General features: G+C 48.2%; 1 protein-coding gene across 2 annotated transcripts in view; it reads left to right on the top strand.

The window, feature by feature from the left end:
* The first annotated feature begins 2,540 nt into the window (after positions 1 to 2,540).
* Positions 2,541 to 25,750, top strand: part of CACNG2 (calcium voltage-gated channel auxiliary subunit gamma 2) — a 52,686-nt gene continuing 29,476 nt past the window's right edge. Inside the window, exons 1-2 of one of the 2 annotated variants that reach the window (XM_052790557.1) lie at positions 2,542 to 2,838; positions 3,381 to 3,526. In XM_052790557.1, coding sequence (XP_052646517.1) covers positions 3,385 to 3,526 — 142 coding nt within the window. In that variant the 5' untranslated portion in view covers positions 2,542 to 2,838; positions 3,381 to 3,384. Of the gene's footprint in view, positions 3,527 to 25,750 lie in introns of both variants that reach the window. The other variant, XM_052790556.1, reaches the window with a different exon arrangement.

The raw sequence follows: 25,750 nt of genomic DNA, 5'->3' as shown, positions 1-25,750 counted from the left end.
TGAGCGCCAGAATAGCCGGCTGAAGTTTTTTCCTCTTCAGAGTCTTTCAGGCTCCTGGCCCAGCTTTTGTACCCTCCTTTGAAGAATGAGAAGACTTGAATACTGCAGTAGGGTTGGAGGAGAACCACCACCAACACAGAAAGAAAACGGCTCAGAGTCCCAAGAATTACTTATTCCTCCCGTAAGCCTTCCTTCTTCAAGGCCCCTTCCTTCTTTCAGTAGAAAGCTCTTGGAAGGGAAGAAGAGGTTCTCGAGTGACCTTCTCTAGCTTCCCCACTTAAGACCCTCACAGAGCCTCCTCCTCACCACAGGCCATCCCTGTAGAGCCATAATCTCCCACCAGCTTAGGGGGGTTCTCTGCTTCTTTCTGCCTCTCAAATTCCTTTGAACGAAGAACAACAATTCAGAGAACCTGTCCACAGCTACCAGCCTCCGCACGCTTGCAGCAGGCTGTACTCAGAGTGCTAAAGGTGCATTGGGGCCACCTCCCCCCTTGCCCATCCTCAGCTTTGGCAGCTCCGTGAGTGTGGAAAGAGACCCCCAGCTCCTGTGGCAGAGCGCAAGGCCAGGAGTCCCCCAGGCAAGGGTGGGGACTGTGTTTGTCCCCCCAAAATGTCTCAGGGGTCTCAACCTGCGCTCTCTCCTACCACCCCGCCCTCCATCCCTTCTGCTGGTGGTGATCTGCATACGGCCGATGCCAGCACCATGAGTGCTTGCTGGTAAATACCTCTGCCTCGGTCTAGCTGTGAGGGCAGCCTGGTCTGTGCCCTCCAAATGGGGGGAATGAGCAGTGGTCTGTAGGGCGGCCAGAAGCCCCCCTGCTGCTTCCTATAGAGCCCTTCACATCCAACAGTTCTGGGGCAGATTGTCCTGAAACGGCAGTCCCGGTCTGCACCCAGAGAGGGATGAGGGAGGACAGATAAATGGAGTTAGGAAATTGCAACATGGCTGAAACCCTCCAACTGGTTCAACTTCGCAGCACCCAATTCCCTCGGCCCCACTCCCCTGCACGGAACAGCAGTGAACCTAAAGCAGCTCTTCTGGTTTCTTTTTCACAGAACAATGAATCTGATCAGAGAGAAACAAAATCGGTAGCATCAAGAATTAGATTGTTTCTTTTCTTTATGATTGTGGCATTAATGAGCAGCTACATATATAGAACCAGGAGGTGACTAATGTAATTAACCTGGTGTAATGATATTGCTGAGGAAGAGAGAGAGAGGATTATGACATACTTAGATGCCGGTATTGCAGAGTTTTGTATATGTTCCCGGTACTATCAGGTTGTGTCTGACACAGGAAACTTAAGCAGTGATAGATTTCAGTCTGCATCCATTCAGCTCATGCTTCTTTCTGTGTAAAACGAGGATGTGAGAGGTGGATTGCTTTCTGGGGGTTGGGGGGGGAAGGGATTCGGTTTTGGTGGTTCCTTTCCTTAACAAAATCATAGTAGTAATAATAAATCATCCTTCCTCGTGAAGAATCTTCCCAAAATGTCTGCTTCTTGGAGCAAGCACTGGGGTTTCAGAGAAAGCTATAGAGACAAAGTCAGGACGCAGGGATTCACACGACACTGGTCAGGGGGAGACAGAGGGACGGGAAACGAGCAACACCAAAACATATGCAACTTGCAGCGAACCCGAGAAGAGTGAAGAGCAAGCCCTCAAAACCCCGTAACCCCGCCGATAAGAACAGCAACGCATGCTTATTTTGAAACGACCCTTCCACGTTACATTTCACCCGTCACCCGGGGAGAGCAAACGGCTGACCCAAGTTTTCGTGCGGGTCTAACTGCGGCGTGCGGGTTGCACTCGCGGCTCTGGGGCGCGTACGGCGGGGGCTGCGAAGGAGGCTGAGCTTGGGGGGGGTGGGAGAGAAAGCGAGAAAAGGGGGAGACCCCCAGCTACGCCTTCCTCCGGGCGGGTAGGGGGGGGTGGTAGGGACCCTTCCCGGGGCTGGCAGCGGTAGGGAGGGGGGAGGCTGCCCCCCACCCCCTCACCCCCCCCCTCCGCCCCTCCCTCTCTCCCTCCCTCCCTCCCTCCCTCCCCGCCCGCCTAAGCCCGCGCAGAGCGGAGGAGGGCGGCCGCCGGCCGCGGATGCTGGGGCGCGGGCGGCGCGGACGGGGCGGGCGGCGCGGGCAGGGGAGCTGTCCTGCAGCACCGGGGACCCGGCCGCGCTCCTCCCGCACCGCCGCCCGGGGAGCTGTCCTTCAGCACCGCCCGCCGCCGCCGCCGCTACTACCGACACCGCGGGGGAACCGGCCGGCTCCGCGTCCCCGCCGCCGCCGCCGCCGCCGCCACCGCCGCCGCCGCCGCCGTCGCCGCCTCGATGCAGTAGCGGCGTCCGGGAGTCGCCGGGGAACACCGCGGGGCAGGGGGTGCAGCAGCCGGGCTCCGCTCCGCGCCCCCCGCCCGGGAGGGGAGCAGCGCCTGTCCCCCTCCTCCTCCTCCTCCTCCTCCTCGTCGGTCTTCTTCTTCCCCCCAAGCCGCCTCCCCCCTCCTCCTCCTTCTCCGCCCCGCCGCCGCCCCCAGGAGCCCCCCTCTCTCCTCGCCCACCTCCGCCGGGAGCGAGCGCCGCGGCTGTGCGGAAAAGCCATGGGAGGCAAGACCTCGGCACCTGTTCAGCTGAAATCAAGGGCTTACAGTATACTGGGCGGTCTGGCTTGGTGGTAGGAGCGAGCGAAAGGAAGGAGAAGCAAGCGAGAGAAAGTGAGAGAGGATTGGAGCGACTGCCGCTGCCGGGGAAAAAAAAAAAATAAAATAAAAACCCAAGGAAGATAACTGGGAAGGAAAAGGATTTTCATGGCGCAGGCTGCAGAGCTAAGCAAGAAGACTGAAGGTTGCATCTCTGCTCTTACAGTCTCTAACTGTCTAGGTCCAGATAATGAGAGATTGTGTTGAGGATGCTGCTGCTGCTCCCCTGTTCACTGTGGAAGCCATCTCCAAATTAGCCATTACATATGGAAACTGGAGACCAGAATTTTAGAAAAAGGGATTAAGGCATCTCGTTTTGGGGGGGGTTCTCTCTTTATTTGTTTGGTTTTTCTTGGTTCTTTTCTCTCTTTTTTTTTTCTTTTTCCTTTTTCCTTTTTTTATATTTCAACCAGAACGTTTCCGATTTAAAAGGCAAGCCTCTTCCCGTGTGGTCTTTCTAATTTACACTCTTTTCCTTGGGCTTTCTTACCTCCCTTTTTTGATATCTATCTCTCTATATATACCCATTATATTATTAGTCGGAATTATTATTCTTTTATTTTATTAAACACACACACCCCAAGAATCAGAAGGCGGTTGGGTATTTGTATAATGAAGAATTATGGGGCTCTTTGACAGAGGTGTTCAGATGCTTTTAACCACCGTTGGTGCTTTCGCTGCCTTCAGCCTGATGACCATAGCTGTGGGGACCGACTACTGGCTTTACTCCAGAGGGGTTTGCAAGACTAAAACTGTCAGTGAGAACGAAACCAGCAAAAAGAACGAGGAAGTCATGACCCATTCTGGATTATGGAGAACCTGCTGCCTGGAAGGTATTTGATTCCGGATCTCCACCCCCCCTTCTCCTCTCCCACCACCCCACGTTTCTCCCCCCCCCCAAAATAAATCCCTCCACATTCCACCATTTTCTCACTTCATTCCTTTCACCACAGATCAGGAGCGGTGGGCTCAGTTACTCAGGGCACGGAGGCAAGAAGACAGGCAAAACATTCTCTGCTCCGTTCCCTTCTCCCTTCCTCTTCCCCACACTCCCCCCCCTCCCCATCCCCCAAAATTCACTTCCCCCCTCCAACTGGAATAATGTGTGCGTTACAAAAACACCGGGAGACCCTTTCAAACAGCAACCGTGCGGTCTGCCTGTCTTCAGCTTGTTTGTATTGCCTGGGAAAGCAATGCCCAAATGCTGTATTATTGCTGTGCTCCGGCTGTAACCACAGAGTGAAAGAATTGCTCTCTTTGCAAATGGCTTATTTGCAAAGACAAGACCGGGAGTGAGGGGTGATGTGGGGAGGGGGTGAGTGCAAAGCACTTTGGATGCAATTATCAGTTCACTTTAGGAGGGAAAAAGAGAGAAAAGCAAGCAACCCTGTTATGTCCAAAATGCCTCATACAGTAAAGCTAATGATTCCAGTCATCTCGAGCCAGAGTTCAGAGCATTTCGTAATGTCTGTAAGCAACCACATCTCACTGGGCTGGGTGCAGAGGGGTCTAGTTGGCGGCTGATCAGTTTGGTTTGGGGCTGGGATTTTTCACCCATTTCTTTGTTGCTGGGGGGTGGGTTTTTGTTTGGGGCTTTTTTTTTTCTTTTTTTTTTTTTTTTTAAGGTTTATGGTAAAGGCTAAAAATAAACAAGTCTCTGAATGGAAAAATCAGCCTAAGTCTGATGTGGTGAAACTGAACAGCAACTCAGTGACATGTCTGATGGCAGAAGAGACACCGCCGCAGCCAACTTCTGGAATCAGACGTTCCTAAGGGAGGGGGAAAGAAAAGAGGGGCCAGTGATTCGCTTTTAAATATGTGTTGCTCAGTACTGCTATTGGCGTACGTGTGGGCTGGGGAGGTGGTCTTCAGCCTGTGCCGGAGGGATAGGGGCAACCGATGTAAATGCATGGTTTATGTTACACACGTAGCGAGAAGGAGCGAGCGAGAGCAGAAGAGCGCACATTACAGCCTATTGTAAAAGCCCTGTTTATGAATCAGCTCCCAGCCGGAGGGGTGGGCTGCCGGGGGTTTTATGGACATCCAGGGATAATGTCTGCGTCTGTCAGTGTCCACCAGAGCTGGGTGTGCCTGGAGCTCCCCGATGGGAGAGAACGGGGAGCGGGTACTGCAGAACGGGTTTTCTAAGACCGGCACTGGGAGATGGAAGGCAGGGGGGGAGGGGGGAATAAACTATGTATGTTCTGATGTCTCTCACCAAAGCGAGCTAAAGCTGCTGTTTGGAAATGGTTGTGTCCGGGAAGAAGCGCGAATTTCCCCCCCCGTTCTTGGTGCAAACGGTTGAGTGATGGCTGGACATGTTTTGAATAGCTAAGTGACTTCATTGAGCGATGGTCTATTTGACGCATACTGCATTTAGTGCCCTTTGTCAACCCAAACTGCTGCCTTTTAACATATCCTGCAGAGGAGCTCTATGCTGAATACTATATGCTGTCTCCACGCCAGAAAATCAATAGCAGTAAATTAATGGGGGATATTTTAAACACACTCGCTCACACGCACGCACACATTTCCTCCAAATAGATAAATATATAGAGGTATATATTAACAAAAAATGAAAAGCCTTTCACACAGCTATTCATTACAACCGGGGAAGGAGACGTCTCCTTAATTAAAAATTAATGAGCAAAGGAAGGTGGGGGGGGAGGAAGCCCAAACGCAAAGCCATGCGGGGAAGGGAGGCTGCGGGGAAGAACTCCCTTCCTGAGCTGTGTCCCCAGGCTGGAGGGTGGAAGGATGCTGGGGTGGAGACAGGAGATATGAGGACCCCGGCCGGGAGAGGCAGTGAATTCGGATCATGTCTGTCTGCCCAAGGAGCCGTACCCAGAGGGACGCGGTCTGAGGGGGAGGAGGAAGGGGCAGGTGAGGTTTGTCAGATCGGAGGAGCTCGGGGCTCCTTCTCCTTTACATCTGACAGGACCCCATAGGCACTCTGGAGAAGTGGCTTGCACTGCAAAGGAAAGCGCCAGGATGCTTCCAATTAAAAGCTCCAAAGTGCCCCCGGCCCCCCCCCACGCTGTGCCGCCAGCCCAATCCCCCTGCCCTCCCTGTTGATGCTCTCCAGCGGGCTCCAACTGCAGCCTTGCACGAGGGGTGTGAAATGCAGCCTGAGCACAAGCTGCATGGCCCTGGCAGGGTGTTCCAGCTGTGTAAATCTTGGGCTGGCCCCTTCCTCCAGCCCCTGGGTGCTGGGCAGAAGCGGCGAGAGTGGGGGTGTAGGAGGGTGCAATGCACCACACCGGAGCTGAGCCCAGCTCTGAGTTCCTAGCCCGAGGGCACAGGTTGCACCAAAACTTGGATAAAGGCTGGGTAGCAAGAGCATCTCAGCAGAAAGCAAAACCAGCCCTACGGCCACATGCCGAGCAGGGCCTGAGCACGGGTTTTGCTTCGCTGGGGGGGGGTACGGCACAGGTCTGGCACCGGGATGCCTCCGTTTGGCTTCCCGCAGCCCCACAGCCTGCATGGGCTGGTGGCTGGCACGCTCTTGCTCCCAGAACAGCACAGCCAAATATCCCCACCGGCCCCTGGACAGCGGGTCTCTTACTGTCACGTCTGGTCCCCTTAGAGGGGGGGTATCTTCTTTCTCAGCAGAAGGAATCAGAAAGGTGTCCCTGGTTGACTCACTTTCCCTGGTGAAAGCTGCCTGCTGGTGAGCTGGAGGGAGAAGGGTGCAGCAAAGGCTCCTTTCCCCCGTGATACAGAGGGGGGGCAGATTTGTGGAGGGAAGGGCTTGGTCCCAGGAGGCTGTAAAAACGGCAAAACCCTTGGACTCTGCTCACAGCCTGCCCACGGGGTGGCAAAGACACCTGAGAAAGCGGGTGGGACAGACGGGCTTCTGCTGCCTGGGGTGGGTGTCAGGACAGGTCTATAGGGTGAGGGGAGGTAGTGAAGGCAGGAGGCTTTGTAACAAGAAAATAATCAAAAAAAGAGCCCAAACTGCCTCCTGCTACTGGTAGGAAGCCTCTGATGAGGTTGCCTTCATTTCTGGGGATGCGGGGGAACGCTGGCATTAGTCAACACTGTAGGCTGTCAGAGATGGTGGGCTCCTCGTGTTCAAAATATGGTGCTAAATTGTCTTTTCTCTTCTTGGCCAAGATATCCAGTAGCAAAAATGGACGTGGGGACTCAGTCTCAGGCCGTACACACAGATACGCTGCGGTCAGAATTGCAAGTTCCTCTTAGAGAATTTGGTCCCCAGGCTTTCAGTTTTGGGGTTCCCTTCTCTTCAGTCATTCTGTTCCTCACAATGGATGTCAGTCAGCATTTTCAGATCTTTGTATTGCTCCACAAAGGAGTGTCATTTGGGATGTTCCTCCTCTGTCAGGATTTCTTTCCCCCCCTTTCTTGTGTCCTACAGTGAGCTCCTGCTCCATGGTGGGGCCAAAGCAGAAAGGTGGTGTCGGTTCCCATTACTGCAGATCACACTTCTGATTTTTTTTCCTCATCTTCCTTGAGATAATTCTTTCTCAGACTTTGGGGTTGCCCAAATGTGTCCCCGGGCCATTCAAAAATCTTTGCCCTTCAAGAAAAATGGCCTTTCTCAGCCCTTTAACTGCGTAGGCACAAAACACACACGTACACCAAGCAATTGAGATCTGCAAGCTCATGCCACACATGGATACTGCACCTCTTACAACTTCGAAATGGCTGCGGATCTTCCAGCCTAATTCCTTCTTGGCACCCAATGTTTTAAAACCACTTTTTATTATGAGTGATGCCTTGTCTAATTCTTTCATTAGCTCCTGTAGATCTCCTGCAGGATCTCAAAAAGTGAGCGATGATGCCTTATCAGGGTCTTACGAAGCAAGCAAATGAAATGTATTTTATATCTGTAGGTTATTAGTTTTGTCATGTTGTCATTATTATTAGGAAAGGGATAGGTCTGGGAGGCTTTTATACTGAGAAGGAGGGAGAGAAGAGTCCAGGGCAGGCAGGCATGAGTGATGCGCATGGGGTTAGACATCCCTGTAGATCTGACTGGTGTGAAGGCAAGTAATTGAATGGATGTTGGTGCAGAAAATAATTCCTGCCTAGAGACCCTTCCCAAGGAAAATTAATGAGCTGATCTGTTCCCTTTCCAGCTTGTTATATCTGAACAGCGCATGAGAGTTAAGTGCAGTTTCAGTGTTTGCAAAAATGAAGAGCTGACAGCAAAGTGAGGCAGGGCACAGGCAGTGGACAAGCTTCTGCCAGACAATTCTGGCGCTGCATCGCTTCCTCACACTGCCTTCTCCCACTGCTCTTTGCTCCCGGGGCACCTCTTTCCTTTCACACCCATCTTATGAGTGTTTTTTTTCCTTATCTTCCCTCTTACCTTTCCCAATTTCCTTTCTTTTACCCTTCGTTTCTCTCAGCATCCCTCGTTATGCACTGCGGAATTGCCTGCCGTCCTACTTCCAAGGATCCACAAATCTACCGGGGTCCTTTCCCCTGACTCTTGCTGTCCTAATCCAGGGGCTTTTATGAACACGTAGTGAAAATAGCAGTAGATTAAGTTGGGGTCTCCGTGTCTTCACGGTTCAGGACCGGGAGCAGCCTAGCACAGCCCTGAGATGCAGCAGGAGGCAATGGCCCGGCACATAGCTGATTGCTGCCGGCATTGCATCTGCCGGGGAGAAGGAGGATGCAGAGCCAGACAGGCCTTGGATGAAGAGGAAGACAAAGGTTTTTAAAAAGTGGGGTGCCAGACGGTGAGGGAGAATGACTCGGGATCCCGGACTTGGGTGGGTTTGGTTTGCAGCTTGAATTCACACCTGACTGTAAGTCACCGAGAAGGCAGGGATTTGAGGGGCTGAGACCTGCAAGCTCATTTCCTTTGTAAGATTTGACAAGGAAACGCTGTTCCTCACCAGAGAGTTGCTAGAACAGACTTTTAAATTGCTTTTAGATTACGAATCTTCCTACTGACAGAGAAAGAGGAATGGGTTAATATTGTCCTGAAATGCACCAGAAATTGCCTTGCTGAAGAGAGTGAGAGCGAAATGCAGTGGGAGGGACATGGAGATGCAGTGTGGCAGCAGTAATGTATAAAGAAATTACACAGAGATAGAACAAATGTCTCTTTGCCAGGAAGACCAGGAGCTATTCCTATCCAATGGTTCCTTTTTAACCCATATTTTTCCCCATGTAGCCCTCTGAGCCCCCGTCTCACTTCGCTGCGCTTTGGTACGATCTAAGCGAGAGTTTGGGGGGAGGAGGACCGCTGAGGTTTGACAGCAGAATCTCCATATTTATTTAATTTAAAAGCAGTAGCGAGGAGGTTGCCGGGGGGAGCAGGGAACATTTCAGGCTCTCAGATGGCTCTGCCCCCTGCCCCTGTTTTAAGAGCAGATTCCCAATCAAGCATACCCGGTTTATCCCAGGGGGGAGCCCTCGCTGCTCCATTCTGCTTCTCCCTTCCATATTGCACTCGTTGTCAGGGGATGTGCCGCTGCCTTTCACGGGCAAGAAATCTTCCCCCTTTCAGGGGGCTTTCGGGGAGGGAAGGGGGCTGCTGCCGGGGGAATGGGTTAGCGGTGGGGTTCTCGCTCCGTCTCCTTCCCCCGCAGCCTCCATCCCAAGGCGACAGCTACCCGGCAGGGGAAACGCAGAGCGCAGAACAGGTCAGGCATATGCAGAACGTATTGTAAATACAGTACACCTAAAAGTTATTTTTCCCTTGCCTGTATGACCCCAGCTTTTTCCTCACCCTCCATCTTTGACTCATTCTATCCATCTCCATTTTAATTTGTTCTCGTTTCCCTCCTCTGTTTTTCCTCTTTATTTTTCTCTTTCATCTTCATGTCTCTTCTGTGCTTTCTCTCAAAAGCAGCTTCTCCTTCATTATTTCTGCCTGTTTCTCTCCAAGTTCTCTGAGGCCCATCCCCCTTGCTCTTTCCTCTGTTATATTATCTTGCCCTTGCTCTCCTGTCTCCCCCTTGCTCCTCCCATCTCATCCCTCTGTCCTCTTTCCTGCCATCACTTCCCCCTGGCTTTCCCCCACCTCCCGTACAGTCATTCCCCCCCCAGCTGAAGGACCCCATCCTTCTGGAGCCGTGCTGCTTCCACGCTGTAAAGCAACTCTCTTCCATCCCCTCTCCGGCTCTCCCCCTCCTCCTTTCTCTGGCCAGTATTCCCCCTCCTCGAAGCAGCGTATGACACCAGTTGCTGCCGCTGTCTTCTCTTGCCCCCCAGGACAGCCCAGCTGCCTCTGAGGGGGGGTGAGACCCGAGCCCCTCCTTCTGCTCCCCTCATTGCTCGTTGCCTGTGGTCAAGCCGACATCCCTCCACTTTGCTGCCTCCAACCTCCCGTGGCCGGAGGGCTCACTGGCAGCTCAGCTGATGAGCTGGCTCATCTGCATGCAGCCAGCTAACTGGGCTGGAAGGAGCTCACAGCAGCCCGAAATACCCTCCCTGGCAACTCTCAGACATGGATCAGGCCGGGATCCAAATGGAAAATAAGGGTCTCTGTAGCCATAACCCTGGGGCAGGTGTTGTGCACTACAGTGAAGGATCTCTGGTTGTCAGGAAGAAGTGGCTCAGCAAGCAGTCATCCTTTTCAAGCTATTTACAGGGGGATGGTTTTTCTCTGAGATGCTCAGGAACGCCTAAGGGGGTGAAATGGACGGGGCTGGGGTCTCCGGGCCCTGTGGATCTCAAAGATCAAGCTGAATGAACGTCAGTGAGTCAGGTCAGAGGGTACCTGCTGGGAAAAGGGGGATTGCGTACTGTGCAGGGCTCTACATGAACCACGGCGGCTCGCTGGATGCCAGAAACAGGGCTATTGCTGTTAGCGGCCCAGTGCAGCACATGGCTGTAGACAGAAAATCCACCACCAGCAAGTCCCCAGGCGTAAAGGATAGAGCAGGGGGGACAGCAGAGAGTGCAGGAGCAAGGGCCATCCAAGGGGGGGGCTTTGCAAAGTCAGAAGAGGGTTCTTAAAAGGGGGACAGGGAGGAGGAGGAGGAAAGACTGTGCGTATGAAGGCAGCCTGCAAGACTAGACATGTTTGCCTGGAAAAGGAGGTGAATGAGAGGGAAAGCGATTGGATTGTATTGAATAATGAATGGGCTAGAGAAGATGGATCAGTAGCTCTTGATTTCCCCATTTTGTAGCACACAGACAAGAGGACCTGACGTGAGTCACCGGAGACCCAGTTAAAGCTTTCGCATTTGATGCGTATATCAGGGCTGTGGAGCTCATTGCCACCGGAGCTCCCGTGGCCAAGATTTTAACAACATTTAGCAAGCAAGTGGGCATTTACGACAGAGTTCACGAAAATTAAGCGTCCTCCTAATGGATGTGAACAGCATTTTGGGTGTTTCATAATTCAGCAATTAAGCCAGTAGCCATAAAAACTAGGATAACATTTCACAAGGGCAGTCTATCCCCTGTCTGACTGCCATGTGGTTCTTGCCTCTTCCCTGAAACATTTGTCAGGGATTAAATGGAGCTCAGATTTACTTAGTCTGGCATTTCTTTTGTTTCTAGATGTTATGCTACTCAGTTGCAATATAAGATGCAAACTAGGCCTGCGTTTCTGCTGGTGTCAATGACTGCCCTAATTTGACAAATTAACAGAGAGTTTAGGTATTTCTATCATATTTTTCTGGGAAGCATCTGGGATAGAGAGCAATTAAGAGCATATGGAATTAAGTGGAGTCCTTTTTCTTCACACCCCAGGGTATAAAGTAAGTAGGTAGCAATGAAGGTGCTATATATGTGCAAATAATTATTATTGTTGAAGTCCCTGCTTCCCAGAAAGCAATAGGCTTTGGGTCTCTTTGATGCTATCATGACTAAATTAGAAACAAGGTTGTCTCGTTTCTCTTGTATCTGTGGAAATGATTACTGAACTGGCATCTGATGACGTACAATACTGTAGTGTTTCTATGCACAAGAGATGAAGGCCTGATTCTCCCCTCGTTTGCACTGATGCAACCTCACTGACTGGGATGGAGCCACGCTGCTCACGCTGTCCATGTAGGCAAGGGGACAATGAGGCTGAGAAAGGGCTGTGCGTGCTTTAAACAGCCGTGCCCCCAAGGTCACCGCGTGTCCCCGCTTTGCCAGTGCCATACCTGACAAACTAAGGGCTAAATTCACTTCCAGTGTGAGTGAGCCCCAAAGTTAATGAGATTCTGCACTTATTTATGGCAGCGGTTCATCCAGTCCAGCAGCTCCTTTTTTAACTATTTCCATCTTCATCATCTTTCACCCTTATTAGAAAAATTCAACCTGGCTGCCCTCCCTGAGGGGCAAAAATCCTCTTACGGACTCCTCACCTTGGATCCGTGAGCGTGTAAAATGACAGAGGTGACCACGAACCCCCTGGCATTCACCTTTCTCTTTTTCTTCTTTCTGCATTTCTCTTTCATTGAATCTCTTTTATTTACTGACAGCTTTCTGTCTCCCAGCCCCATTTATCCTCTTTGTGTTACAGAAAAGCTCTCCCATAAAATTCCAAACGACACAATCAGAGTTTTCATAACAAGCCCTGCAGGATAGGTGAAATCCACTTCTGTTTCTGTGGCAGAGGCTGCTGAAGTTTTTATACTAGCTTCCTATCAAATCTATAACTCCCCAGAGAAGCGTATGGCCTTTATCCTGCAGCTCCTGTTCCCCCAGAGCATATACCCCTACAGGCTAGCTGTGAAAAACAGAAAATGAGGAAGGTATACAAAAACTTGCGAATGCAATGCCATCCTATCCATGGGTAGGAATTTTTCTGATGTGTGTTTTTTGCTAGAAGCAAACAACTATAAATTTCCGATTTAGCTTGTTGTAGAAAGTATACATTCTGTCAAATAAAGAATAACACTATCCACCTCCGTTCCCTGGATTTTCTATCCCTTTCTGATTTTTCTCTTCCTATTTCTCAGTTTTCATTCTCCTGCTGAACATGATTTTTTTTTAGTGTCTGTTTTATTTTCCTCCTCCCACTGCTTCATAACTACATTTCATTCTTAAATTTGCTATCGCTCAGAGAGCTTCTCTTCAGGTCTTGTTTATACACCAGTGTATCTGCAATGCAATGGATCACACTTGAACACTGAATATTTCCCAGGTTTATGGTCATGTTCATTCAGTATCATAGACCAAGCACTGTCAATCAAACCACTTTTGATTCAACCCTATTTGCTGACTCCTGCAACCTTACTATGACCTGTCCATTGTAACCAGTAAATTTCTGAGAACCTGTTCCTGGAGCTTTATTTCCTCCTGAAGATGTTGCCTAACAATTTTCTTTCTTAGTTTCAATTTTTTTTTTCATTCTTGGTTTCAATTTTTCTTCATTGTCTCCATCAGTCACCTTCAGAATCCACTGTTTCTTCTTTTCTTCCCTTTTTCTCCACACCATCTCTCGTGTCTGCCATTTTCTCCCCCAGCCCTCACCCCGATGACATTTCTTCTCTTTCCTTTACATTTCTAGCCCATAGTCCTCCTGGGTAGGAACTACTCCCCTTGATCCCATCCCGTTCAACCTCTATGGGGAGGTGGTGGAAAAGGACTGACAACTAAGTGTGTTGGGGTGTGGGTGTGTGCACGCGCGCACACGTGCTCACGTGCATCTCCTTTCAGACATGGTCGGTATGAAAGCTTGGTGGTTGAGTTGAAGTGGCCTGGCTCTGACTTTTGCCTTTCAGCCAGCCATGAGGAGTCATTTCCAAATGCAGATGCCTCCCAGAATTGCCTTCAGAGTACAGGGTCTCAAGGGATCAATCATCAAGAATTTCTGCTGCTTCCTTTTAGATTCAAGCATTGCCCTTTTCCTTAGGCTGAGGGTCACGGGTTTTTGAAGGGCAGTGGCAGAATCATGAAAGTAGACATTTTTCTCTTGCTCATTTTTGAGTGAGGGAGTGAATGTACTGTGATAAATATTTTTCTGTATATAGCTAGAGCTGTCTCAAAGAAGTGGCAGAGGAAACAGATGGCAAAGGCCCTTTATAGGCAGCTGCTGTTGTCTCTTAAGGTGTCACCATCACAAGAAAAGTGGTTGTAATTGGGGAGCTTCAAGATCAGTAGCGCCTGAAAGGACTCGAGCAGAAAAGAATGTCATCTCCCGTGAAGGCGGGGGTTGGAGACAGAAATCAAATACTCGGAGACTAAGGAATGGTGCTTGAGAGGTGAGACAAAGTACAGGTTGAAGCAACTATGAAGTTTGACTGAACGACATGACTGCAGGATGGATGGTTTCCCTGCATTTGGGCGTTCATGCTTGGCCACAGACAGTGGGAACATTGTAGGCAGGGTGAAGAGCTGGTTTAGAGTATTTGGGGGACAGCAAGAGGGCTGGTATCCAGAAAAAACAACTGAGTGAGAGATAGAGATCCCCAACACACTGTGGAAAGGCAGCTGGGGGAGAGGAAAGGTCCAGCAATAGCTGTCTCCAGGCTCTTACCTCCTCCAACTTGCCTCAGAGCATCCCTGCAGTGTATGCTTTTGGGATGAGGGGGTGCTAGTTTGGTGTAGAAGCCTCTGTCCCAGATATTCCTCAAATAATTTGCCTGCCTGGAGCCCTATCATCTCAGTGTGTGCAGCACAAAGAGAAATTGTAAGTTGACCTGTAAAACAACAGAAGTGGAGACATGTAGCTGCTCCCTCAAGAAATAACCAGGGCTAGGTTCCTTCCTATCTTCCAGGCTGGGAGGGATTGCACAGTGGGCTAGACCCCTAAGTCTTTCGATCGTGGAGTTTTTTAAATCTCCTGCTCCCTTTGTGTCTCCAAAAGTAGGAGCCATGTATTCCTTTCAAGGAAGAGAAAATTCATAGAAAAGTTCAATAGGAGGTTTGGGAGGAAAACAGGGAGGATGAGAGGGTCTATCATGAAGTGCAATGGTTTGGGGTAACAGAGCAGCTGTGAACAGGCTTGATGCTGGAGGTTAATTGGAGCTAAACATTGCACAGTGTCCTCTAGCTGAGACCCCTCCATTGCAGCCGTACTCAATAGTCTGGAAGGAAACAACTGCCAAGAGCAGAGCAGAGCAGTGCAGCTGTTTTGCTGTTGGGAAGGGGAGCAACAGAGAAACGAACATGTCTACCCTGCCGAGTGAACTGCAACACAAACAGCAGCACAGCACACAGGAAAAGCACGGGATTGACAATTTTGCTAAATTTCAGGTGACCACCTAATCATTGCACCACTCTTCCCCAATCATCGCTCTATTCTTCCCCGCTTCAGTCATCACTTTGTCCGTGTGTTCACAGGAAAGCGTAACTCAGAAAGGCCAAGAATGGCTTTCCAGGAATTAATTTCAGGGGCTGTCTAAGATCACAGGAGAAAGGTGTTTTTCTGTGTGCTGCATCATTACAGCTTGGCCCACATTTACAAGAACAGCGAGGGGGAAAGCATTCAGAGCAAAGCAAGACTGCGAGAAAGAGCACTGTGAGGATGTAAAGGCACCAAGGCCAGGGAGGATTTATATTCTTATGCAGAAACTGAAGGGATGGGTTGTTTCTGGGAGTAGACTGACTCGGCTGTGGAGGAAAGCACCTCTGCATGCTGGAAACAGAGGGACGGTTGGGGCTGGAAGGGTCTGTGGCAGCTGGAAAGCACAGCTGGCCAGAAGGAAACACTAGGCAAGAGAGGACCCAGGACCTGGCCACGGCACACCATGGGGAGGTGGTAATAGGAATGCAGCGTGAGTGCTGGAAGGAGGTAATTGAGAAATATGGTCTGAAAGAGGAGGGTGAGTCAGGAGAAACCCCGGGACTCAGAGGTAGGAGAGACTTGAATTGCTGAGAGAAGCAGGAATATCAGCTGGAGCTGATGGATGGAGAGACAGACCTCCTCATCCATCTTCTCTGCCTTGTGAAATGGGATGGATTTTCTCTTGTCTGATGCCGGCATCTGCCACCCCTAAAGGCCTTTTCTCCCTCTCACCCCTGCTCCAGCCTGTGGGAGAAAGAAGGGTTTAGACACACATAGACAGGGCAGGATCGATCACACAGACCAGCCAACCATGGACCTGCAGCAATTTGGAAAGTGTGACCAGTGGTCGTGGCTCCGTGCTGTAAAGTCTGACAAAGGAAAGCTGGGGAGAGGAAGAACCAAAGGAGCTGGGGTATAAGATTTTTGTTAGGACTCGATGGTACCAAGAAATTTATCTATATCAGCAACTCAAGACAGATATGGCCACCTCCTTCCCTGAGGCATCTCTGCTGGTCTTACAGCTGTAAGCACATGAATTTGTCCTTCTTCTGGAGGCCTGAGGCACAGTTTTCATGGCAGAGAACCCGTGGTTTGGCCAGATTATCTTTGGTAAAGCAGGGGAACCAAAACTTAATGTTCCTCTCTGGCTGCTGCTCTTCGGCAGTGTTTCTGAGTATTTCACCTCTTATTGCCATTACGCCATTGCGTCTGCATCAAAATGCTTCAGGTAGGGTGGGAACACCTTTATGCTAGCCACTGTGCATACAGAAAAGCTGTCATCCCTACATCAAAGAAGTGACAATCTAAGATGACAAATGACATATGAAAGGCAGCAAAGCAGAAGACAGCAAGCGTGTAGAACTTGTTTCTGCATTGTTGCTTTTGACATCAGTAAGAGGGTATTACACCTAGAATTGACTTCACCTCCTTCTCCAGGCAGAGCAGAATGCAGAACAGGGCACGTCTGCCCAGCACCAGAAGGAGATGATACCCAAATAACTCCAAGCAAGCTAGCTTAGGTATTTCAAGCCCTAATGGCTACTCAAGCATGGTGCTCTGGACGGGCAAATTAGCAGTGTGTCTGGGAGCTGTCAGGACGCAGCGCTTACTCAGGTGTGCTGCTTCCAAGACCCATGCAAGGTCACATTACATTGTGCCATGGAGATTTATAGTAAGAGCCTCTCTCAGCTCTCAATCCAAATCTAATTCCCGTATCCCTGTACAGGCATGCCTGTGTGGTTGGAGGGGTTTTTTTCCCCATACTTGGTAACCACAGGTGGTCTGAAAAGAATGAATGATCGCATCTCATTCTGTTCCTATGGGAGGGGTACTGTATTATTTGGGGTTCTGAAAGGGAGCTTGGTCCCAGACATGTCTCCGAGTGCTTGAGAAATCTGGAGCCAGAAGATGCCATCACAGCTGGACTTCTCCTTTGCAGTTTCAGCAGGCATGGCTGGAGGACACAAAGACTAATCTCCATGTGACCTGCAGATCCTGTCCTTTCACATGAGGGCTGAAGCTTGCCGAAGAGGCAATGCTGGAATGCTTTTGCCCGTGTGGTATCTGCCCTGGGGATACACGGCCACTTCTGTCTCTAGGGTTGTTGCTTACTAGGGAAAATTCATTGGATTCATAACAAAACTGCAGGATTTACCAGCAAAGAAATAGTTTGATCTGAAAATAAATAAAATCTGATCTGGAGGTGGTAATTTACTCAGACACACAAGAGAGCACTTATTTTGAGTAGCTTGTTTAATTCTCACTGAGACTGCTAGTTTTCTGTCATTCTTGATCTTAGTTTTCTTGGAAAAAGGTGTAATATGGTACATGGCTTCTTCCCCGTAATACAAACAAAGGAAAGGACTCAGGGAGAGGAAAGCTCCATGGCCATCACTTCACTGAGCTGCACCACAGCAGGGACAGAGGTTGAACCCACATCCAAACAAATTCTTGAGACCTATATGAAGCTCTGCTCTTCTTTAGAATCCACGTGAAGAATTAGATGTCTGCAGCAGATACACAGTCAGTAGCTTTTCCCAAATAATGAACCAATCAGAAATACTAAAAATAGGCTGCATTGGAACATCAGTTCAGCCATTTGGAATGTAGAGCAAACGGCACTGAATGTGTTTAATGAAGTGAAAGAGCTTTGTTTTTGATCACTGAGCTATTGATAAATTGTTGATAGGTGATCAAATGTGGACTTTGCTTTCAAATGTTGTGACTTTATGAACCTGTCAAGACCCTCTTAAGCCACCCTTGCTCCTTCCACTGCTAATGTAGCAGGACTTCCTGCCCTTTTCAGGATCTAAAATAAGAATAATTGTAATGTCGGGGGGTTTTTTGTTTTTTTTTTTTGTTTTTTTTTCCCGGATAACAAACATTTAGCCTCTGGGCCAGTGATCAATTTTCAAGAATAGATGTTCATAGTTGTACAAAATCAGACCCTGGGAACTGGGTTGGATATGTGAGAGGAGATGACAAGATGGGAGGCAGATCAGTTCACATCTCTACATGCTGTTATAACACCAGGGCATTAGATTAGGAGGGTGGTGAGAGCAAATGAGGGAGAATCTGTTTTTTAATTGTACAGCAGCAAAATGAGTGGGGAATTGGGGTAGAGCCTACAGCTGAGGGGAGATTTAATTTTCATGCAGGGAAGGAAGTGAGCTGGGACCTCATGGATGTTAGACCAAGGGACATGCAAAAGAAGTAAGGGAAACTGAGGTTCTAATAGGAAAAATTAGGTCTATCATGAGGGTTGAGACAAAACTATTGAACCAGTTTAGTTCATGACAGACCCTATTGGCTGTTCTTCACGTGTGGACTAGATCTTCCAGCATGTCGGGATTATAATTGGTCCAGAATGACAGAGGAGAAAAGAGTCTTAAACTACCGTCACATTCATATGTCCCTGAACTTATGTCATTCAGGATTTCCCCCACGTACAGAATGTCTTCAGATGGAATTTAAGCAAAATTCTTTGCTGTTTTGTACTATTAAATGGGGTGAAACAGCTGGAATGAATTTGAGGACCAAACTATATCTATGCTCTGGCTGACATATGCTAATACATTAGTGATGTTAGTGGGCAGTTTGCTATGCACCTTGAAGTTATCTTTTCCTTCCAGTGGAGAAGAACCACAATGTCTCTCTCATGATCTGCAGGAAAGCTCAAACCATATTTGAGACATAGTTGACACACTTTAGAACAATGTTTTAACACTAGTTTGCTTAGTACACACAGTCCTTAACAATTCTATGTTAATGTTATTGGGGTGGGGGACATCATCCAACCTGTTCTAAGCCAGTATGGTAATTAATTAGCTGACTGAACATTTGTATTCTGATTATAAACTCACAAATTATTCAACTCTGTCCTATTAGGAACCAGGTTTTCCTTTTAACCTCAACTGCAAACCAGCTGTCCATCAATTACAATGTGCTCATACCTTAGGGTGATGAGAGCAGCAGAAAAGCCTAAGTGGGTTGCTAGAAAGTGCTACAAGTAAAATAGAGATGTATTTCATTAGCGTTGGGAGGATTGGCCGCTCTTTAATTGGATGAATCACCCAATGGGTGTGTTGCCGAAGCCAATCAGAGCATGCCAGTTCAGTAGAGCCACAGTGAGCAACGCTGTGCTGCGTCATTCGGCATTCTCCGGTGAGTGATTAAATCCATGTCATTTGTTATAAATCAAACGTTGTCACAGGGTCAATCTTGTGGGTCACGCCAGGTTATCGTGGTGATTTTGCACTGGTTATATCAGGTACTGCTGTGTCATATGGGTTTTTGCTGGGTCATGGGGTCATGCTGGGTTCCTCAGATACCATCTCTTGAACTCACCAGGAGCCTGCGTAGCCTTCTAGTGCACCTGGTTATGGCCTCTTCTCAGGGCTGAAGTATCTCTTCCCTGGAAAACGTGCATTTGTCTCGTTTATTAGTTTAAACAGACACGGTGACTTTTGTGATTTGTCCCTTCCAAAACAACACCTGCCCAAGGCCCAAAACAGGCAAGATCTAGTCTTGAAGCCAGTGACTTCTTTTCTTCAGAACAGAAAACATCATGCTGTTTCAGTTAATTGTATTGCTACCTGACTCCATAGAGTCAGAAAGAGATCCTGCCCTCTGCTAACGTTGCTGGGCATTGCTGGTTTAAGTTCCCTGCTATATGGAAACCCCCACATAGCCAAGAAATGCATAAACCTCCCCTTAATTAGCAGATGTGGCCAAAGGACAAATAGTACAAGTAACAAGACATCATGTTCCAAGAGTCCCCTGCTTCAGTGAGACCTGGTTTTGAATTATGATTTGGTCAGGTATATATGTTAGAACAGCCCTGAGGTGACTATAACTTGCATCAGAGACTAAGCTAATCTTTTCTGGTCTGATGGTCAGAAAAATACAAACGCAGCATAAAGCCACCTTTAACCCTCACACCATCCATCCTGTTTCAGATACCACTGAGAAAGCTGGAAATCCACAGCTTCCCTATAGAAGTTTCTTCGAATGGCAAGAGTTTAAAATGTTGACATTTTTATGCATAGAAAGACTATTCTAGTATTTTTTTTAAAGATCATTATGGCCTCCCATGAGGTCTGTGTGGTTAGTTGAGTAGTAACTGATGCTTCTTTTCACAGAGGAGGAACATAAGAATGGTCTCAATAACATTTTTTAACATCTCAAAATAAATTTATTTTCCATTACACACATGGCACCTCCAGAATAAGGAGTGGCAGATTGTGGTATGAAAGTTTTACTGGTACCAATCAGGATGATATTCCCAACCCACTAGTGCCATCGCTGGTCAGGTAAACAAAGACTAACAGATGATTTACTGAAGGAAACGTCCCATTGTTCATCAGCAAAAACAATGCTGCTGGTGAGGTTTCAACTTGTGCTTTCTATTCATGCCATTGCTGTCCTCTGCTCACAGCAACAGAAGTCATTCTGCCAGTGCATGGTTTTTCACTCCTTGATGCATTTCATCACCCAGTGTCCCTGGAGCACAAGAAAATGCTCCCGTGCCCATTCTATATGTGGAAAATTTCAGACACAGGAAGGTTAAGTGGTTAGCCAAGTATACACAAAGACTGCGGCACAGCTGAAGTCACTTTTCGCCAAGTCTGAAGTCCGTATCCAGATCACTCCACCATCCTTCCAGTGTGCTACTACCTGGCCCCATTGCCTATCACACCATAGAAGGGTATTGCCTGTTTTCCAGGTGTGAAGTACATAGATGATCTCTAAAGCACTGCGGAGATGTCATGGATTGCAATCAGTAACATATTAGAGCCGATTCAAGCTCTACAGTACTTCTTGCAAGCTCCCAGATGCTTTGAACATGGGAGGTCTCTGCAGGAGTCGCATCAGATCTTGCTGGTCTTCTATTGGAGTCAGTGAGTGAGCCAGGAAAAAAGTTATTCCCTCTGCAGTTGAAATCAAACTTATATTTTCCTCAGCAGAGTTATTTTAAGTCATTCATTATTATCTTTTTTCTCTCCAAAGCAAAGCCTGTTTGATACTCAGATGTTGTTAGAACCAAAGGGGAAAGAGAGAACACTGGGGTATTGTTCTTGCTGCAACTGCAGACTTACTTGGTACCTAAAAAAGATTTTCTTAAAAAACAAACCAACTCTACAATGCTTTGAGTGAGAAGAAGAAAACAGCAAAGGAAAAAAAGAAAAAGAAAATCCATGCTGTTGAAGTCTTGGGCAGTGTCAGGGAAGTACAGCCCGAAGTTGATATATTGGATCAAATCCATAGCTACTACAAGTGAGCATAAACCACTGATTCTGATGGTCAACGATGATGCGTGTGAGGCTAAGATGCAGATTATCTCATTTAACCTTTGTGATGTAAGAAGGATCCGATAATGAGTTCCTGTGTACATCTGTGACAGATGGTGTTTAATATCAACAACAGTCACTGTGGGTATGCCTTTCCACGTCTTGCTGGATTCCAGCTTTCTCCTCAGGCTTTCCATGTCAGTTGTAACTCACCTGGAGAAATCTTCAGGTGTGTTTTTCTACTGCAAAAGCAAGACATGGAAATGCATCCATCCACATTAACTTGCCGCCGCAGCGCAGCCTCATGTGTGCTACATGATGCAGGCGAAGACACAGTTTGGCACCTCACATTGCTTGCTTTCTTCCACACATCAGCACAAGGAATCATCTCACCATCATCCATTCATTTCTTTCTCCACCTGCTTGCCTGTGGTTTTTTTTGCTTTCTCATTCATGTTCAGCAGGTGCCTTCAATTCCCAAACATGTTCCCAGATCTTTTCCAATGTCAGCTGTGGAGCTAAAAAGGGATTTTCTGAATTTGATTGATCAGGTTGTCACAAACCTGGCTGGGAGCCATTTGTTGGACACTAATCAGATTGCTGCCGCAGAATCCAGCTGCTGAGTTTCCAATGTGCTTTTAGCCTCTGGAGCGTAAAGAGAGACAAAAGCACTGCACCTGACTGGGCATCTCCAGGGATATTTGAGGGTTACAGAGCCTCTATCGACCATCCCTTCCTGAGAGCTTGACCTCCTGCTGCAGTTGCCTCTCCCTGCAGGCTTGCACAACTTCCCCAGGTAGCTTAAGTGCAGCCTTTCACAGAATCCTATCATGAGGCATGAGCCTCCTGGCTTACACTTTAATTCATCAGGCACTGCTAGATGCAACACATGTGTGATAAAGATGAACTTTGCACATAATGTCTGAGCCCAGCATCTCTCAGAAAATAGAGATCATGAAAAAACAACAAACACAATGTGCCCACCCGCTGCTCCCTCTCCCTTTGACTCAGTGGGGGATCTCCTGCCTTCAGATTGCCAGCTCATAATTTGTCTTTTCTGAACGTGGTTGTTCCCTTCACTAAATTAGGCTTTTTTCTTTCAGAAACCATTCACTCCCCTCTCTGCCATCCATTCCCTCCTGTCTCTTGATGAAGTTCCCTGTTTTGTTCCTCGCCCAAGTCTTTCTCTAATCCTTTCCATCTTCACCTGGCTTTGTTCGGCTTTTCATAATGTGCATAGGGCTCAGCAATCCCACCCCACCCCGTTCAATCTCACTCATCACCCACCAGGGCTCAAGGACCAACTACTGTCAATGATGTATGAAGGACTCTTCTGCCTAACAGCGAGCAGGCACCCGCACTGAGGCTACTTTCATAGTTACAGCAATGTAATAACACTGTGACATCAAGAAGAGCGTGCAACTCATGCAGAGGTCCCACATCAACATGAGGGTCAGGACCAGCTGTTCAACAGCTGGCACCCAGGGAAGAGGCATTTAAACCTAGCGCTATTCTAGGAGCATTGCAGGCTCACTAAGTACAATGACTTTGAAAGAGGTAGAGATATTTATCCCAACAAGCGAGTGGGGCCTTCAGCTGCTCATCTGGCAAGTGTTCAGAGCTGCTGGTTCTGGAGGACACCTGCCCACCTGGATCTCCTCCACCCATTCAAGTTCCCTGCGCAGGAGCTCAGAGCAAAAAGACAAGATCAGGACACGGGTTATCTTCTAGCTGTTACATGAGTCAGGGACCCAGCACGCAGCATGACCTGCTTGTTTTTCTAAAAGGAAATAGGTGGAAGCGTCACGTTATCTGTGGCTGCAGCTCAGCAGATGCTCCATTTGCACACTACAATTTACGAGCCATGCTGCGGTATGATTTACAGGGTAGGGGACAGAGTGCTTTGGTTTCATCAGGGACACGGAGGTAAGGGAAGGGAAGGCTTCCCATGAACGGGCTGTGAGTACAGCTTAGGGTATGAGACAGTCTTCCTGCGCTGACATGCCCACACACAGACCAATGCACAGATCACCCTTGGAGTAAGGATGACTCGATGGGCTATTATTATAAATGATCCTTGGCTAACAACATAGACAAAGTAATTTATGGCTCTTCCTGCATTTCTGAATAATCTTTAGTAGGTTGAATTGTCCATAAATCTATTGCTGTTCTTTGGATACAGGTGTGAATCCAAGGACTCTCTGACTCTTAAAATGATGAAGTTTGGCAAGCAGAAATCACTTTTTAAATCAAGGATTTGCTCTTCTCTCATTTAAATACTGCAGGAAGTGGTGACACACTTACAGGAAGTAAGGTCCGATTCTGGTAAACTGGGCTGAAATAACTTGCCATTTTCAGAGCAGGATGAAACACATGGCAATTATAATGCAAGAAGCTTTATGAGGATGTAACTGTTTAAAAGCTGATTAGGAAAAAGAGGGACTTGGCATCCAATCTGGAAGGGTAGTAGAGGGAGGGATGGCTGCATGGCAGGACTCCTGTTGGTGTATGAATGTCTGCGCCATGGTGGCATTGTTATCCCCTTCTTGTCCTGACAATATACAGTCAATGGCACTTCAGGAGGTGGGTGGGGGACATCTGGTTAATGAGGAACAGATGGACATCATCGGACGTGCGCTATACCTGCTCTTTCCTTTGCTGCTCCCTCCCTCGCTGTCTGATTTCTCTATTCTCCCCTGCAGCTGAGCGCTTCCTTCTCCTTCCTTTTAAATGGGAGGGAATGTTTGTGTGCTCCTGAGAAAGTGCAACGAATGGTTCTGCTCAGAGCCAAGTGCAATACCAGCAAATGCAGTTAGGAAATGTCTCAGCTGTAGCGTGTGCCTTTCTCTGGGATCCCTACGTGCTGTGCTGGTCCCCACTTACCGCGTCCCCTTCCCACTCCAGTTCCCGGAGCCATCACGACAGTGGGCAACAGAGGCCACTTTCTCATGTGCCATTTCTTTGATATGACATGTTTAATGATTTGACAAGGACTTTCTTGAAGCCCATTCTTTGGGACTTGGCAGTTTACCCACTGTGAAAAGGTGTTTGTTTATCCATTCAGGCTCTCTTCTCCTTAGCTCATGGGGGTGATTTTTAGAAGAGGTGCAGTGATTAGAGCTGAAAACCTGAATTTCCCTTCCATCCTTCTGGTTCCCTCACAGCACGTAGGTAGGATTTGTGTCTGTGCTCATGTATTCTCATCCAGTTAACAGGTGCCAGTAAAGTGGGTTTGTTGGTCTCCCATATAAATCTGAAAAGCTGAATACAAACCAGATCCTGAGAGAAATACAAATTCCCAAAGGCTTGTGCATCTCAAAGCTCAGAGGAGACAGCACGGCATTCCTAGATGTGCTTCTACAAAGGAAATCTTCCTAAATCCCTGTGTTCCAACCAACGCTGACAAAATGGCAAAATAACTCCTATCAAGTTCCAGTTGGCTTTCATTAATACTGGTGGCTTTCATTGAGATTTTCTCCCTGAGAGATATGACAGAAAAGTCAGTCCCTAAACCCCTTCTCACTCCTTCTTGTAACAATTTAAATTCACTACAGTTATGCCTGCTCACAGTTACAGAGTTGAACTGATCCCTCAGTTTAAGTTACATGATGTGCTTATGCAACATCAGGACCAGGTTTTCCACCTCCTCTAACTCACCAGGTATTTTAGTGTGGGTGAGCAAAGTCCCCTGAATCAGTCCTTTTCAAGGGCAGCAAGCAGAGGTATAGTCAGCAGTCCAGCCGTGCTACCTTCTCTGTCTCTCTAATCTGAGAGCTGTTACAGTGTCCAAAAATGGGATTAATTTACTGTGCAGGTCTGTTTTGGATAAAAGGCCTCTGTGTCCCTTCTGTGGTTTCTACTCCAGCTGCCTTTGAGACACATTGGATTTTATATATATAGGGCACAAACAAAGCGTGAATGAGGAAGGAGAACTTCAAAGGAGGATGATTTAGGTTGGGTGAGGTGGAAACCAAGTTAATTCACTTGAGTTGATCATTTCAATGAGGAAAATGGACTGAGTCCCCATGGTATTCTCTCCATAGCACACAAATGCTGAGTTAGCATCCAGATCCATCCTCTGCCAGGTTCTTGAATTTATGGGCAACTCGGAAGTATTATTCAATATACATCCCAGCCAAAGCATCATGACTATATCTGATTGTCCTTGGCTTTCCTTCCAAAATCTTTTCCATACTCCCTCTCTTTCTGCCTTTTCCCAAACGAGCCCTCACTCCTCTCTTATATCCATGGGGAGTTAACGAGCAGATTCTAACACCGTGAGTTAGCAATACCTCAGCAGCCTTACAGAGTCCAATAGCTACTGGCAGGATGGGGCAAGGAAAGGAAAAGCCTGTTCATCCCTCTCCTTTTGCCATTCATCAGAAGCTGAAGCATGCCCATCTTAGCTTTATTCTGTATGACCCCCCGGGACTTTATTCCTGCCTGGGACATTCCCTTCGTTACGGCGGAGGAGTGAAGATCCTGACCCCCGCCAGAGTAACCTCTGAAGTCCAGAGTGGCAAGACTGCCTTTACACTACTCCTCTCCCACAAGCTATTGAGCATGGCAACACAGTCTGGAACTGGTGTATGCTTCATTGACTTCGCAGGGAGATC

The sequence above is a fragment of the Harpia harpyja genome, chromosome 6 (genome assembly GCF_026419915.1).
Source record: "Harpia harpyja isolate bHarHar1 chromosome 6, bHarHar1 primary haplotype, whole genome shotgun sequence".
In the NCBI taxonomy this organism is placed as follows: Eukaryota; Metazoa; Chordata; class Aves; order Accipitriformes; family Accipitridae; genus Harpia; species Harpia harpyja.
This window is presented reverse-complemented; position numbering and strand designations above follow the sequence as displayed.